Raw genomic sequence first — 14,434 nt, 5'->3', positions numbered from 1 at the left:
GCATGAAGTTACCCCACAAGGGCTTCGGCTATAAAAAACCCGTCAACTCCCTTTGACCTGTCTTCAGTGGAAGATAAACTGTTTCATGATAGATGGGTGGCAGCGGCACATAGATGCAGCCTAGAATGGGTACACATTCCGGTGGAGAGAGACATGTTAAAAAGACAGAAACTAAGGGAGGAGATTAAAGGAGTGTGTAAAGATATAACAAAATTACTAATGATGATCTGCAACAATTTTTAGTTAAAATTAATGAACAACTGGCTGTTTATGAAAAGGAGGTAATTAAGAGGAAAAAGAACAAATTGTTTTGGGATCTACGTGACTACGATAACAAGTGAGCATTCCAGGTAGCAACCAATCCTAAGGCAAAACGTCAGCAGGTTCGGTTTGAAGAAAGGAAAAATAATGCTAACAGAGGAGGGCGTGCCTATACCTCGGGAGAAAGTGGAGCATCTACAATGGAAGGTGAAATTGATGGGGAAGAATTTCCAGTTCTTCCGAAACCAGGGAATGGTAATTACATGAATACTTTTCGTGGGGCACAAGGGAGCCAAAAGCGGAGCTGGAATGGACATGGATATCATAAGGAACATAACACATACCAGCAGACATTTAAACATGGTAAATGGGACTGAATTACCTGCTATTTTATCATCTGACTGTGAGTACGTGGTAAATTTATCAAGATATGCACTGTCAGACTGTGAGTTGAGTGTTTTAAACAAAGGATTACAATTTGCATTAACACTGATGCCGAGAATACATGAGCTCAAAGGGGACATTTTCTGTTTTAGTCGTAAATTGAATTTAATGGATTATTATAGGGTAAATGAAACTGAAAGCATGTTGCATGAAAGGTTTGTAAGTGAAGAATCTGTAAGTAGTGATGAAAGTTTTTATTCTTGCCACTCAAATGAATCTGTGAATGCTTATTATAAATTAAATACAGAGAGTGTCAAAGTGAAAAGTGACTTTATGCCCCCACAAAGAAATGAAAGTATTAAACATTTTGGCATATCAATCACTCATAATATTGAAAAGGAATTTTATTCATATTTGAAGGATAAAAATGTGAAATATAATATGAGTAAAAAAAGAATGGGAATGCCTTAAAGGACTAAGCCAAAACAGGGAACTAATATTCAAACCAGCAGATAAAGGTGGCAAATTGGTCGTCTTAAATTATATACAGTATTTAACAATGTGTTATATACACTTGAATAATGAACAGATCTATGAGAAAGCAGGAATAGAGGAATACAGGAAAGCAGAGAAGGAATATAGTGATTTAATAAATAAGGGACACAGGCTTCATTATTTTACACAAAAGGATGTACAGCAGAAATGTAAAATTAAGAATCCTAGTATGGCCCAATTTTACTGTGTTCCAAAAATCCATAAAGATCTGGTTAACCCACCGGGACGTCCTATAGTCTCAGCATGTGGTTACTTTTCTCATAATTTAGCTTGCTTTCTTCATGAATTCCTATTACCTACAGTGAAAAAATTGCCATCTTATATCAGGGATGTGTTTGATCTGCTGGATAAGATCAAAAATATGATATGGGAAGAGGGCATGTATTTCCTTGGAATAGACGTAGTAAGTTTATATACCAATAATTGAACATCAAGACTGAATCAAGGCTATGAAATATTACTTGGGGAAACTCCAGTAGTGGAATACGTTACAGATTTGATTTTGGTATGCCTTAATAATAATATATTTGAATTCAATGGAAGCTTAAATAAGCAGTTGCAAGGAACAGCAATGGAGGCAGCATTCGCTCCAAGTTATGCAAACATTTTTATGGGTTATTTTGAAAGTCGATATATTTATACAAAAACATTTTTTATTAAGTATGTACAAAAATATTTTCAATTTATCGACAATTTAATATTCATTTGTAAAGGATGGCAAGATCAAGTTAAAATGTTTATAGATGAATTACATGAAAATGAAGTTTGAGTGAAATTTGATGGTTTGCAAATGGGAAAGAATGTGAATTATTTGGATGTTATTTTAAACGAAAGAGAGGGTACATATATTAATACTAGTATACAAAGACAATTTAAAGAAACTAGTTTTATTTTACATGGAGAAAGTTTTCATCCTCCTCATACTATAAAATCCATTCCTTATGGTGAATTTTTAAGGGTGAAAAGGTTGTGTAGTGATCCGGTTGAAACAAAAGTGGAATTAAATGAAAGTTATAGAGGTTATAAAGAGGTAGATGTGAAAAAAAGCTTGGATAAGGTTTTAAAAAATAAAGGGAATGGAAATAGTTATGGGGTAAGTAATGATGAAAAAAATGTATATATTTTACTTCAACTTATTCTGTGCTTTCTGAAAAGGTTACAGAACAAGTTAAATACTTTTGGAATGTGGTTAAAAGGGAGGTAGATTTTCTACAGTGCAAACAAGTATGCTTCTCCTTCAGAAGGGGGAGAAGCATAAAAGATTTTTTAGTACATAGTACGTTTAAAATGCCAATAATAATTAATAAACAAATAGATAAGCAGGGAACTTTGATATGTAGAAAATGCAGTGTGTATAAATATGTAGTTAAGGAATTTGGAAGTATAAATGGAATAGTATTTCAAACCAATGGAACATTTAACTGCAGTACAGAAAGGGTTATATATGGGTTAAAATGCCCATGTGATAAATTTTATGTAGGAAAAACTAAAAGACAATTCTCTTGCAGGTTAAAAGAGCACATTAGAGACATAAAAAATAACAAACAAGCCCTATAGCAGTGCATTTTAGCAAGTGTCATAATGGTAACCCATTGGGGTTGCAAGCCACAGTGCTAGATAGGGTAGAGATTAATTTATATATGAATGAACAGCAAGTTAAATGTTTATTATTTATTAAGAAATAAAAACAATGAGCCCACAGGGTTTAAATCAGGAATGAATGTGTAAAAGTGTGCTGTGAAGCGGTAATGAATGTTTTAGTGATTAATTGATTCATTTTTTAATTGTTTAATTACATAGGGTAGTAAAATCAGTTCATGATTGTATACTCTGTTAAAGGCGAATTCAGCCGAGGCACTAGAGAAATACGTGTTGTGAACTTGTTTTATTAAAACACTACTGAATTGCACCATGACTGTCTTGGAGTTTGTGGTCTACTACATACTTCTATTTTGTCTAGAGTCATCCTCAAACTAAGGAAGTATATTAGAGTACAGTTTAGTTGTTTTTCCTTTTTATTGCTGTTCTTCCAGTAGTATTTTAACATCTGTCTGTAACTTCGCTCCCAATTTCCAGAATGGCATTAATGCAGCTCACTTCATGTACTGTGGCACTCTCACTTTGTATTGCTGTCCAGGAAGCTCATGTTTGTTCCTTCTGTGAAGTGGCATTCTGAGCAATACTTGAAGTGAAACACTATGGTAATGTGAACATATAAATTCATTTATAACATTGAAAACGATTGATATTTTAAGTTTCCAAAATGTGGCCTTGCAACTTCTGTCAGTTTTCAGTGTTTTTGCCTAAAACATGCATTTCTTCAGAGCCTTGGCAAACATATGAAGCTTTTGCTTCTGATAAAATCCAAAGTGTTTTCTACCCCAGATGAGAATTTTGATTCTTATCTTGAAAAATCACTTGCAACAGCACATGGGAAAATGCATACTGTCTATTTTTATGAGATCGCATTATAAAAATTTAGGCTCAAAATACTGAGAAATTATCTTGGGTTATGGCACTGCATTTTATTAGGGGGGCTGTAGCATTTATATTTGCCCATTTTACTTTTTTCTCTCATCTTATTAAGCTTTACTTCAGGACTTATCAGACAGGGATTAGTATTTCAACTGCAAAAGGAAAACATTGCCTTCATTGTAAAAAAAAATAAATTGCGCCACATATGAAATTGTCATTGCTGCCTGTATTCATACAGTATGCATTAATTTATAGTTTGCAAGTGACTATCCAACTTTGACAAATGTTTATTTTTTTTCCTGAAATAGAACCAAATAAATAAGAATCTGCTGAACAGAACAGAGCAAGATTGTACAGGACTACAGGAGAAATTGCATTACATCACCGCACAGAACAAAGGTCTTCAGACACAGTTGAGTGAAACAAAGCGCAAACATGCGGAGTCTGAGTGCAAGGTGAGTACTAACAAAAACAGAATGAATCTGGCATTGCTAGAACTGTGTTATTTTGGAGTCTCAATATACAGAAATATCCTAAAATGTATTTATAAACCCGTTAGCTGCTGTACATGCAGAAAAAAAGTGATATTTTATTTGAATAAGATTAATGTAAACAGTTATCCTTTTAAGAACAGAATACAGTTGAGCTTATTTCATACTTAGAACGTAAAGTCCCCTTGTGACATAAGGTTTATGACTTTTATCCTCTTCTCTTCCTGTTTTGTTTTTATTAATGAAAAAGCAAAATGCATCTGCCTATGTGCTGTAACCTAATGAGTGCAACCTACAAAGCAGTCATTTGTAGTGATATACAGTGGATATAAAAAGTGTACACACTCCTGTTAAAATGCTAGGTTTTTGTGATATAAAAAAATGAGACCACAATAAATCATTTCAAAACTTTTCCCACCTTTAATGTGACCAATAACCTGTACAATTCAATTGAAAAACAAACAAATCTATAAGGGGAAAAATATAAAAAATAAAATACGTACAATAAGCTAGTTGCATAAGTGTGCACACCCTTAAACTAATACTTTGTTGAAGCACCTTTTGATTTAATTAACAGCAGTCAATCTTCTTGGGTATACACCTGCCATCAATTAAAGAGATTCTGATTAACCCCAAATAAAGTTCAGCTGTCCTAGTAGGATTTTCCTGATATTTACTCAGTTGCTTGCCACAGCAAAAGCCATGGTTCACAGAAAGCTTACAAAGCATCAAAGGGATCTCATTCTTGAAAGGTATCCGTCAGTTGAAGGGTACAAAAAAATTTCCACAGCATTGGATACACCATGGAACACAGTGAAGACAGTCATCAAAAAGTGGAGAAAATATGGGACAATGGTGATGTTGCAAAGACCAGGATGTCCCTCCAAAATTGATGAAAAGACAAGGCGAAAAGTGGTCAGGGAGGCTGCCAAGAGACCTACAGCAACACAGAAGGAACTGCAGGAATTTCTGGCAAGTACTAGTTGTGTACTACATGTGACAACAATCTCCCATATTGTCCATATGTCTGGACTATGGGGTAGGGTTGCAAGATGGAAGCCTTTTCTTACACAGAAAAACATCCAGGCCCGGCTAAAATTTGCAAAACAATACATCAAGTCTCCCAAAAGTATGTGGGAAAATGTGTTATGGTCTGATGTGACCAAGGTTGAACTTTCTGGCCATAATTCCAAAATGTACATTTGGCACAAAAACATCACTTAGCATCACCAAAAGAACACGATCATCACGGTGAAACATGGTAGTGGCAGTATCATGCTTTGGGGTTGCTGTTCTTCAGCTGGAATTGGGGCATTAGTCAAGGTGGAAGAAATTATGAACAGTTCCAAATACCAGTCACTTTTGGCACAAAACCTTCAAGCGTCTGCTAGAAAGCTGAAGATGCAGAGGAATTTCACCTTTCAACATAACAATGACCACAAGCATACATCCAAATCAACAAAAGAATGGCTTCACCAGACGAAAATTAAAGTTTTGCAATGGCCGAGTCAGACCCCAGACTTAAATCCAATAGAAAATCTGTGGGGTCACCTGAAGAGGAATGTGCATAAGAGATGCCCTTGCAATATGACAAATTTGGAGCGCTTTTTCAAGGAAGAGTGAGCAAATATTGCCAAGTCAAGATGTGCCATGCTGATAGACTTCTACCCAAGAAGACTTAATGTTGTAATTAAATCAAAAGGTGCTTCGACAAAGTATTAGTTTAAGGGCGTGCACACTTATACAATCAGTTTATTGTACATTTCTTATTTTTTATATTTTTTTCCCTAACAGATTTGTTTGTTTTTCAATTGAATTGTACAGGTTATAGGTCAAATTAAAGTTGGGAAAAGTTTTGAAATGATTTATTATGGTCTCATTTTTCTACATTACAAAAACCTGGCATTTTAACAGGGGGTGTGTACATTTTTTATATCCACTGTATGTTCATTCATGCAGAAATTTTCACTGGTGTCTTTCACACTGCTGAGTTTTGATGTGCAGCATAACATATTTTTTTTCTGTTAAACATGCTTAATAGGTTCAAAAAAACAGCTACCATCAAAAGCAGGTCTCCAGGTCCAAAAAGCCAGAAGAGTCCAGATGCATACAAACCAAATAAGGACCAGAAGTAGGCTGTAGATTCCAGTATAATGATTATTTATTGTAGAACAGACCACAGAATAAAAAACATAAGCACTTTTGTAGGTGTATACCCCACTTCATCAGATGTAAATATGTTGCATCTTAACCTTCATTTTATATTCTGAAAGCACTAGTCACATGCTGTTAGATGATCACATGACCCAAATATTTAAAGCCATACATACATATATACCTTATATATAATTGTAACCACTCTCTTATAAAAAATAGCAGCAATATATTCAGAATAATTTCATACAAAAATACATTTATAAAACTTCATATAAAGAACACATATATAAAAAATACATGTGTAAAAAACTCACTTTTCCAATAAGAGTAAATGCAAGAAATACACACATAAGGGGTACACACCTACGAAAGCACTTATGTTTTTTATCTTTATATGAAATCTACAGCCTACTCCTGGTCCTTCTTTGGTTTGTATGCTTAATATGGTGTTTTATGTATATGTATATGTGATATTTTTATTATTATTGAACTAGCTGAAACTAAGTCATGCCTACAAAAGGGTTCTAGTAGTCCAACTAGGTCATGACTGCAAAATGACCATACCTGTCTATTTCATCTACCTGAAAAATAGATGAGGAAGTACATATATATGTAAAGAAAAAATATTAAGTAAATAAATAAGGTTCTGCCATGTCAACCTATAGTAAGAGCAGGTCATCTGTCAGTACACACTAGATGTTGTTGGAGATAATTTTTCTATATAGACTGAATTTATAGAGTATCTCATGTTATTTACCTTGTATTTGATGAACTTGAGTATGCAGTAGCTGTACATTCAGAGTGAAGCTGTCATTAGAAAGCGCACACTGAATTTAACTGTGTAAAAAGTGGCTCCTCTTGTACACTAAATCAGAATGAAGTTTACCTGTCCATACCAGCTGAATCAGTGCATAGAATACTGTTCTGTTTACTGAATCTGAATATAGATTCCCCTCTTCATACCTACTGACACACTAAATACTGTAGAGTATCTCTTTAAGAATGCTGAAACAAAATACAAACATCTGTGTTCTCTAAACTGAGTGTAGAGTACCTCCACATGCATACACCCAATCATGATGATAGAGATAAATAAAACTTTTTTATGTATAGATTACTCTCTATATGTTGAATCTTGGCAAGAATGTTTACCCTTATCCTTAATATAAGAGTAGACTCTGTGTCAACTAATGTTGACACCAAACACCTTTTCCTTACAGTTTGACTTTGAGTCTGGAGTACTTTCTCATAAATCCGAAATCTTATCTGTACACACTGAATGATATAGTAGAACACATTTAAGTCCTGCTGGAATACCTCACTCTTTAGTAAAAAAAAAAAAAAAAAAAAAAAAAAACTGCTCTGAGGGCTCTTGTGGTGAATTGGAACTCTTTATATGAGTCCATGATTACAGAATTTAATGGTCACTTGACAGTAATTCTTCCTAATACTGACCTCTTTTCATTATGCTTTCATAAATAAAAAGACTTCCCTTATCACAGATTTTTGCCCATCACTTACTTGGAGTAAAGTTAAAAAAATTAAGATTATTAACTCAAACGAAATATATTTTTTCTGTAATTGAAATTTAATGAACTAATGTCTGGACATACAATGTTCTTATGGATCTTTTTGTTGCGCTTTCATATCTAAAAGGACTGTCCCTTATTTTATCTCATATGCTTTCTTGTCATTTACTAGGAATGAAGTAAAAAAAATTATTAACTCAAGGGATATGTTTTTGGAAAGAGGAAGGAGGACAAGGAGACCTGGTGGTGGAATGAAGAAGTACAGGAGAGTATACAGAGAAAGAGGTTGGTAAAGAAGAAGTGGGATTGTCAGAGAGATGAAGAAAGTAGACAGGAATAAAAGGAGATGAGGTGCATGGCAAAGAGAGAGGTGGTGAAGGCTAAGGATAAGGCGTATGAAGAGTTGTATGAAAGGTTGGACACTAAAGAGGGAGAAAAGGACCTGTACTGATTGGCTAGACAGAGGGACCGAGCTAGTAAAGATGTGCAGCAGGTAAAGGGGATAAAGGATAATGAGGGAAACGTACTCACAAGCGAGGAGAGCATGTTGAGAAGGGAGAGAAGGTTGAATGATGTGTGGATAGTGAATCTTGAAATGCAGTGGATTAGCAAGGAGGGAGTAAGGATAGCTGTGAAGAGGATGAAGAATGGAAAGGCTGTTGGTCCAAATTACATACCTGTGGAAGCATGGAGGTGTTTAGGTGAAATGGCAGTGGAGTTTTTAACTAGATTGTTTAATGAAATCCTGGAAAGTCAGAGGATGCCTGAGTAGTGGAGCAAAAGTGTTTTGGTACCTATTTTTAAGAATAAGGGTGATGTGCAGAGCTGTAGTAACTACAGAGGGATAAAACTGATCAGTCACAGCTTGAAGTTATGGGAAATAGTGATGGAAGATAGGTTAAGAAGGGAGGTGATGATTAGTGATCAGCAGTATGGTTTCATGCCGGGAAGTAGCACTACAAATGTGATGTTTGCTCTGAGAGCGTTGATTGAGAAATATAGAGAAGGTCAGCGAGTTGCATTGTGTCTTTGTGGACTTGGAGAAAGCATATGATAGGGTGCCTAGAGAGGAGTTGTGGTATTGTATGAGGAAGTCAGGAGTGGCAGAGAAGAATGTAAGAGTGGTACAGGATATGTACGAGGGTAGTGTGGCATTGGTGAAGTCTGCAGTGGGAGTGACAGATGCATTTAAGGTGGTGAGATTACATCAAGGATCAGCTCTGAGCCCTTTCTTATTTGCAATAGTGATGGACAGGTTGACAGACAAGATCAGACAGGAGGCCCCATGTGCTGTGATGTTTGCAGATGACATTGTGATCTGTAGGGAGAGTAGGGACCAGGTTGATGAGACCCTGGAGAGGTGGAGATATGCTCTCGAGAGGAAAGGACTGAAGGTCAGCAGGACTAAGACAGAATATGTGTGTGTGTGTGTGTGTGTGTGTGTGTGTGTGTGTGTGTGTGTGTGTGTGTGTGTATGAGAGGGAGGATAGAGGAATGGTGAGGATGCAGGGAGTAGAGTTGGTAAAGGTGGATGAGTTTAAGTACTTGGGATCAACAGTTCAGAGTAATGGTGAGTGTGGAAGAGAGGTGAAGAAGAGGGTACAGGCAGGGTGGAATGGGTGGAGAAGAGTGTCAGGAGTTTTTTGTGACAGACTGGTACCAGTAAGAGTGAAAGGGAAGTTTTACAAGAGGGTAGTGAGACCAGCTATGTTGTATGGTTTGGAGACGGTGGCATTGACAAAAAGGCAGGAGTCAGAGCTGGAAGTGACAGAGTTAAAGATGTTAAGATTTGCACTGGGTGTGACAAGGATGGACAGGATTAGGAATCGGTATATTAAAGGGTCAACTCAGGTTGGATGGTTTGGAGACAAAGTCAGAGAGGCAAGATTGCGTTGGTTTGGACATGTGCTGAGGAGGGATGCTGGGTATATTAGGAAAAGGATGCTAAGGATGGAGCTGCCAGGTAAAAGGAAAAGAGGAAGGCCTATGGATGTGGTGAGAGAGGACATGCAGATGGTTGGTGTGACAGAGCAAGATGCAGAGGACAGGAAAAAATGGAAACAGATGATCCGCTTCGGCGACCCCTAACAGGAACAGCCGAAAGCGAAGAAGTTGTAGCAGCGGGTACCCTCTTGCCTGGAACATGTCAAGAAGTTTTGTTACTTTCTTGTTCAAACATATTGTTATCAGAAATAATTTTAACCAGATGAATAAATTGTCCCTTTACCACCCCTTTCTTAACATGCCAAGGGTGGGAACTTGTGTAATGCAAGGGGGAGTTTGAATAGTGGGGTTTCCTATAAATGATAGTAGTAAGCCTCTCCTTAACATGGTCTTTGGCTATAAGCACATCTAGGTAACTAATGCTTTCAGTGCTGTAGGAATAAGTAAATTTCAAAAACAAGGTAGTGGAACTCAAAAAGTTTACCGTTCAGTTGCTTCTTCTTCATTCATTTCCCCTGCTAAAAAGTATCATCCAAAAATCTGGCATATATTTTTAATGCCTGTATTTTTGGGTTACTCAGTATGTACTGTTTTTCCCACTGCACCATAATTATATTAGCATGGGGGGGGGTGCAAGCTGCTCCCATTGCTACTCCCCTTTTTTGCTTAAAATACTGTCCTTCAATATAAACAAAGTTGTAGTCTAAAATTATTTTCATCAATGTGACTAAAACTTAAATTTCATTAAAAGAATAACATTGAATAAACTAACAACATCTACTATTATAAAACGTAATGCTTTTGAATAGTTAACTCCTCTCAATTTTGTCAAAAAATCCCAAGAGTCCCTACAGAGGTGGTGGTATCTTGCTAAACAGTTTTTAAGCTTCAAATCCACATATTTTGCCATGGCATGTACCTTAGAAGTACTGGCATTAACAATTGGTCTCATAGGAGGATGTCCCAAATCTTTATGAAGCTTTGGAATGCTAGATATGGTTGCACTATAGGATATTTCACTTTGGAAACTATATGTTTTTATCTTGACAATGTTAACAGTTCATTTTCAGTCAGACTCAAGTTGTAAGAATGGTCTTTAGTTTTAGTATTCAGGTAATTTCTGATCTCAAAATCTTATAATTTCTCAAATAAAGCTAAATGAAGAACAGTAGGTGGGATAAAAGTGCTAGTTCTTTTTAACACATAACTTATTATTTTATATTTTAACACATAACACATAATTCACATTTTTATGGTTAAACATGCGTAAAAAATTAATCTTTCTGATAAACAATTTCAAGTCCAACAAAACACTGTTTTAGCTTGACAAGTAGGGACAAAAGTGTAGCCTCTACTCAGTACTTCAGCATGTTCATTTTTGAGCAAGAAAGTAACAAAAGTCTTGACATGTTCCAGGCAAGGGGGTACCCGTTGCAACTGATTGTTAGTATTCATAGTGAGGTTAGCACTAAAAGGTTAGAAGGTGCCATCATACCTCTTTTTAGGGGTTCCACTACTTAGATTATAGAGGATGTGATCGATACGCTACAGGTAACAATACTAAAAACTATGGCAAGGCATTTGTCCCAACTTACACTGTGGACAGTGATGCAATTGGTAATATACTATGTAAGAACTGGAAAATATTTTCTTGTTATGGGAAAGATTTTGAGAAGTTTGGTGATAGACCGTGTATAGTATATAGGACAGGGAAGAACTTGAAAAAACTGTTGGAAGGCAGTGAAAAACTGGCTCTAAATTCAGCTAAGAGGTGGGGAACCTACAAGTGTGGATTCTGCAACCAAGGCAAATTTATTTTTGAGGGTAACACACTAGTGGTAGGGACCCACAAGTTCAATGCTTGTGTTTTTATGTAGGAAAAACAAACGAAAATTTAAAGAACTTGTTTACAAGCACAATCTAGATGTAAGGAACATGAATGTTAAAAACTCTTTATACAAGCATGTGGAAACGCACCCTGATCATTCTTTTTTTATTTTTTGGATTGGATTTTGTACCTCAGAATATGAGGGGAGGGCCATGGGAAGAGATTATTGAATACAGAGAAATGATGTGGCAACTAAGGTTGAATGCTTGTGTGTGCCCCCTGGCCTTAATGAATGTATTTCAATCAGTAGTGTACTGTGTTTAAAATCATACAAAGCGGAAACCCTGCATCTTATGTCCTGACAACTACCTTCTTTTGTACTTGACAACATAGGGTTAACAAATTTGCTTCTGTTGTTAATTGATGTGGTGGTCATATGATTTTTTTGCTATTTAAATACTGTAGAGTTTGTTGAACTTTTAGATTCTGATGAAGTCTTGGTTATAGACTGACGAAAGCGCTTAATCTTGTTCATTGATAATAAATTTTTAAACTTCTTGCCGGCTCGCTGGTGTCTTCAGTACTTTCAGTTTTTGGATTCTTTGTACTTGTTGTTCCTGGTTGCTGGTTTGTGTTTTGAATTAACAGAACATGCTGGAGGTACAGGTTAATCTCCCAAAAGACTGCCAGTACTCTGGAATAAGCTTCCCATTCATGTCAAGCAGAGCACCTTGCTGGTCCTCTTCAAGAGAAATCTTGATGAGTGGATGAGTAACAGAAGGTTCACTCTAGGGATCATTCCAGTTGCCCTATTGGATAGAGGCACTGTGAACTAACATCGGGTGGCACGGTGCCTGGGCAGTTTTTTGGGCTAGGCTTGTAAAGGCTCCTGGGCCATTAGCCTAGTACCCACCTATGAACCTATAATGTTGTATGATGTTGTTTAGGCCATAGTGTGAACATTTAGTGTTATTTTCCTAGCAATGTCCTTTTCTGTTGGCATGAAAGATCTGAAGTGAGTGGCATGCAAACATGACTTTTAGTCAACTCAGATCTCGTTGACTAATTGTTTGGATACGTGGAAGTTGTCTGTCTTATATCCTTGGCAGGATATATCCCATATAGCTAAGGCTGCTGCAGCAGCGGTCATTTGAACATCTGTATTTTTTCAACACACAGCAAATCTTGGCCAGAAATTTCCAAGAACAATGTCTGACCTGCTTTTGACGCAGCCACAGCTCCAAGTCTTTCATTTATATAACTTTTACATCAGGTTGCTTGATAAAGGAAAAAATGTGTATTAGAACACTGCTTCCTATCATAAAGTGTTCTGAATGGATGAAGGAGAAAGCAAAAGGATAAGTATTGTAATGAAGTGCAGGAACCCAAGTTGTAAGGCCAGTCACAGTAGGAAAGAAAGCAACTGATAAGATTATTATGCAAATGATAAAGATACAAAGAAAAAAATGATAGATTTGATTCTAAATCCAAACAGTATATTACAAGATGAGTTTGTGAGATTGACTCCTTCCCAGTAGGTGCCTCCTAGAAACTGGTGCAAGACCTTCTCAGATATCTGTCCCCCATAATTTCATTGGTGTATTGCTATAGGATTCAGTCCCACCTACTTTAGGAGAAGTGCCAGGTCCTTTGGCTTCATCTCTGAAATACTCTTCTTTGTTTACCACATTGTGCTGTGAGCCTGTTTTCCAAATACTCAGTGTGGGATTACAGTTCTTCATGGCCCAAACCCATCAAACAGCAGTATAAGTACCAGGCCATGTGTTAATATGGAAATCATTGTTAGTTCAAGTACAGGCTATTCCCCTTGCATTGTAGAATCACTGCGAAGTCAGCCAAGGTTTCTGGCAACTCTGCACCCTGCTACCCAGGAGGCATTAGGACAGGTTTTGGTTTAGCAGCTAGCACAGTGGTGCAGCAGTTAACATTGTCACCTCACAGCAAAAGGTTCTCCATTCTGAGTCTTGGCTAGGATGTCTTCTTGCGGAGTCTATATGTCCTCCCTGCATTCATGTGGGTTTCTTATGCATGCTTCGGTTTTCTCCCACATTCCAAAGACATACATCTGGAGAGTTTTTCACCGGACCTCTGCTGAAAATGGGCGCTGTCCCAGTCAGACTTTCCCGGTAAAAAATGTTAAGTAAATAAAATAATTATATTAGCTTCCTTATCCCAGTGGATTGTTGTCAGTGTTAGTACCATGCCCTAGTTCTGAAGGTCTTGCTGGAAAACAAAGTAATAATAAATATCGATAGGAGATGAAAGATCCTTCCATAACAGAGCAACCAGCAAATGAAAATGCAAGCCAGGAATCTGTGCCCCCTTCTGAAACATAAAGCTTATGATGTAAGAAAGATTTAATGGAAAACACTAGAACATAGAACATAGGGCACTTAAAGTCATTTACTGGTTCCAAGCCCTAAAGATTAAAAAGAAAATCTAGTAATGCCCAAATCTTACATTTCAGAAAGTATAGATGAATGGAAAGATGGCTTACCAACAGAAGTTGGGGTAGCAGGAAGCCTGGGTCCTTAAAGGGGCAAGGAAAAGGCACTTAAAGTAAAGAAGCGCTGAAGAGAGACTTTTGCTATTAAACAGCAGTATGAATGAAAGAATTTGAAGGCTGACATACTTAACATTTAATTGAGGTAACAGAATCTGATAATGTGTTACTGAAACATGTTAAACCAGGTAAAGAGCAATTAAGAGACTTGCAACTTAATTGGGGAGCAGAGTGTTTTTAGTGAGTAAAATCTGTGGATGTACATGCAAAGGCAAGTAAAAAGGAT

General features: G+C 36.7%; 1 protein-coding gene across 7 annotated transcripts in view; it reads left to right on the top strand.

Moving 5' to 3' along the window:
* EVI5L (ecotropic viral integration site 5 like) overlaps positions 1-14,434 on the top strand; it is a 2,636,797-nt gene that overhangs the window by 2,182,015 nt on the left and 440,348 nt on the right. For all 7 annotated transcript variants that reach the window (XM_044084539.1, XM_044084538.1, XM_044084535.1 and 4 more), the window contains one exon: positions 3,984-4,130. In XM_044084539.1, the coding sequence (XP_043940474.1) occupies positions 3,984-4,130 (147 nt within the window). The remainder of the gene's footprint in view (positions 1-3,983; positions 4,131-14,434) is intronic.

This window comes from Protopterus annectens, chromosome 9.part0 (genome assembly GCF_019279795.1).
Source record: "Protopterus annectens isolate FY-2018-M chromosome 9.part0, PAN1.0, whole genome shotgun sequence".
NCBI classification, from domain to species: domain Eukaryota; kingdom Metazoa; phylum Chordata; order Ceratodontiformes; family Protopteridae; genus Protopterus; species Protopterus annectens.
This window is presented reverse-complemented; position numbering and strand designations above follow the sequence as displayed.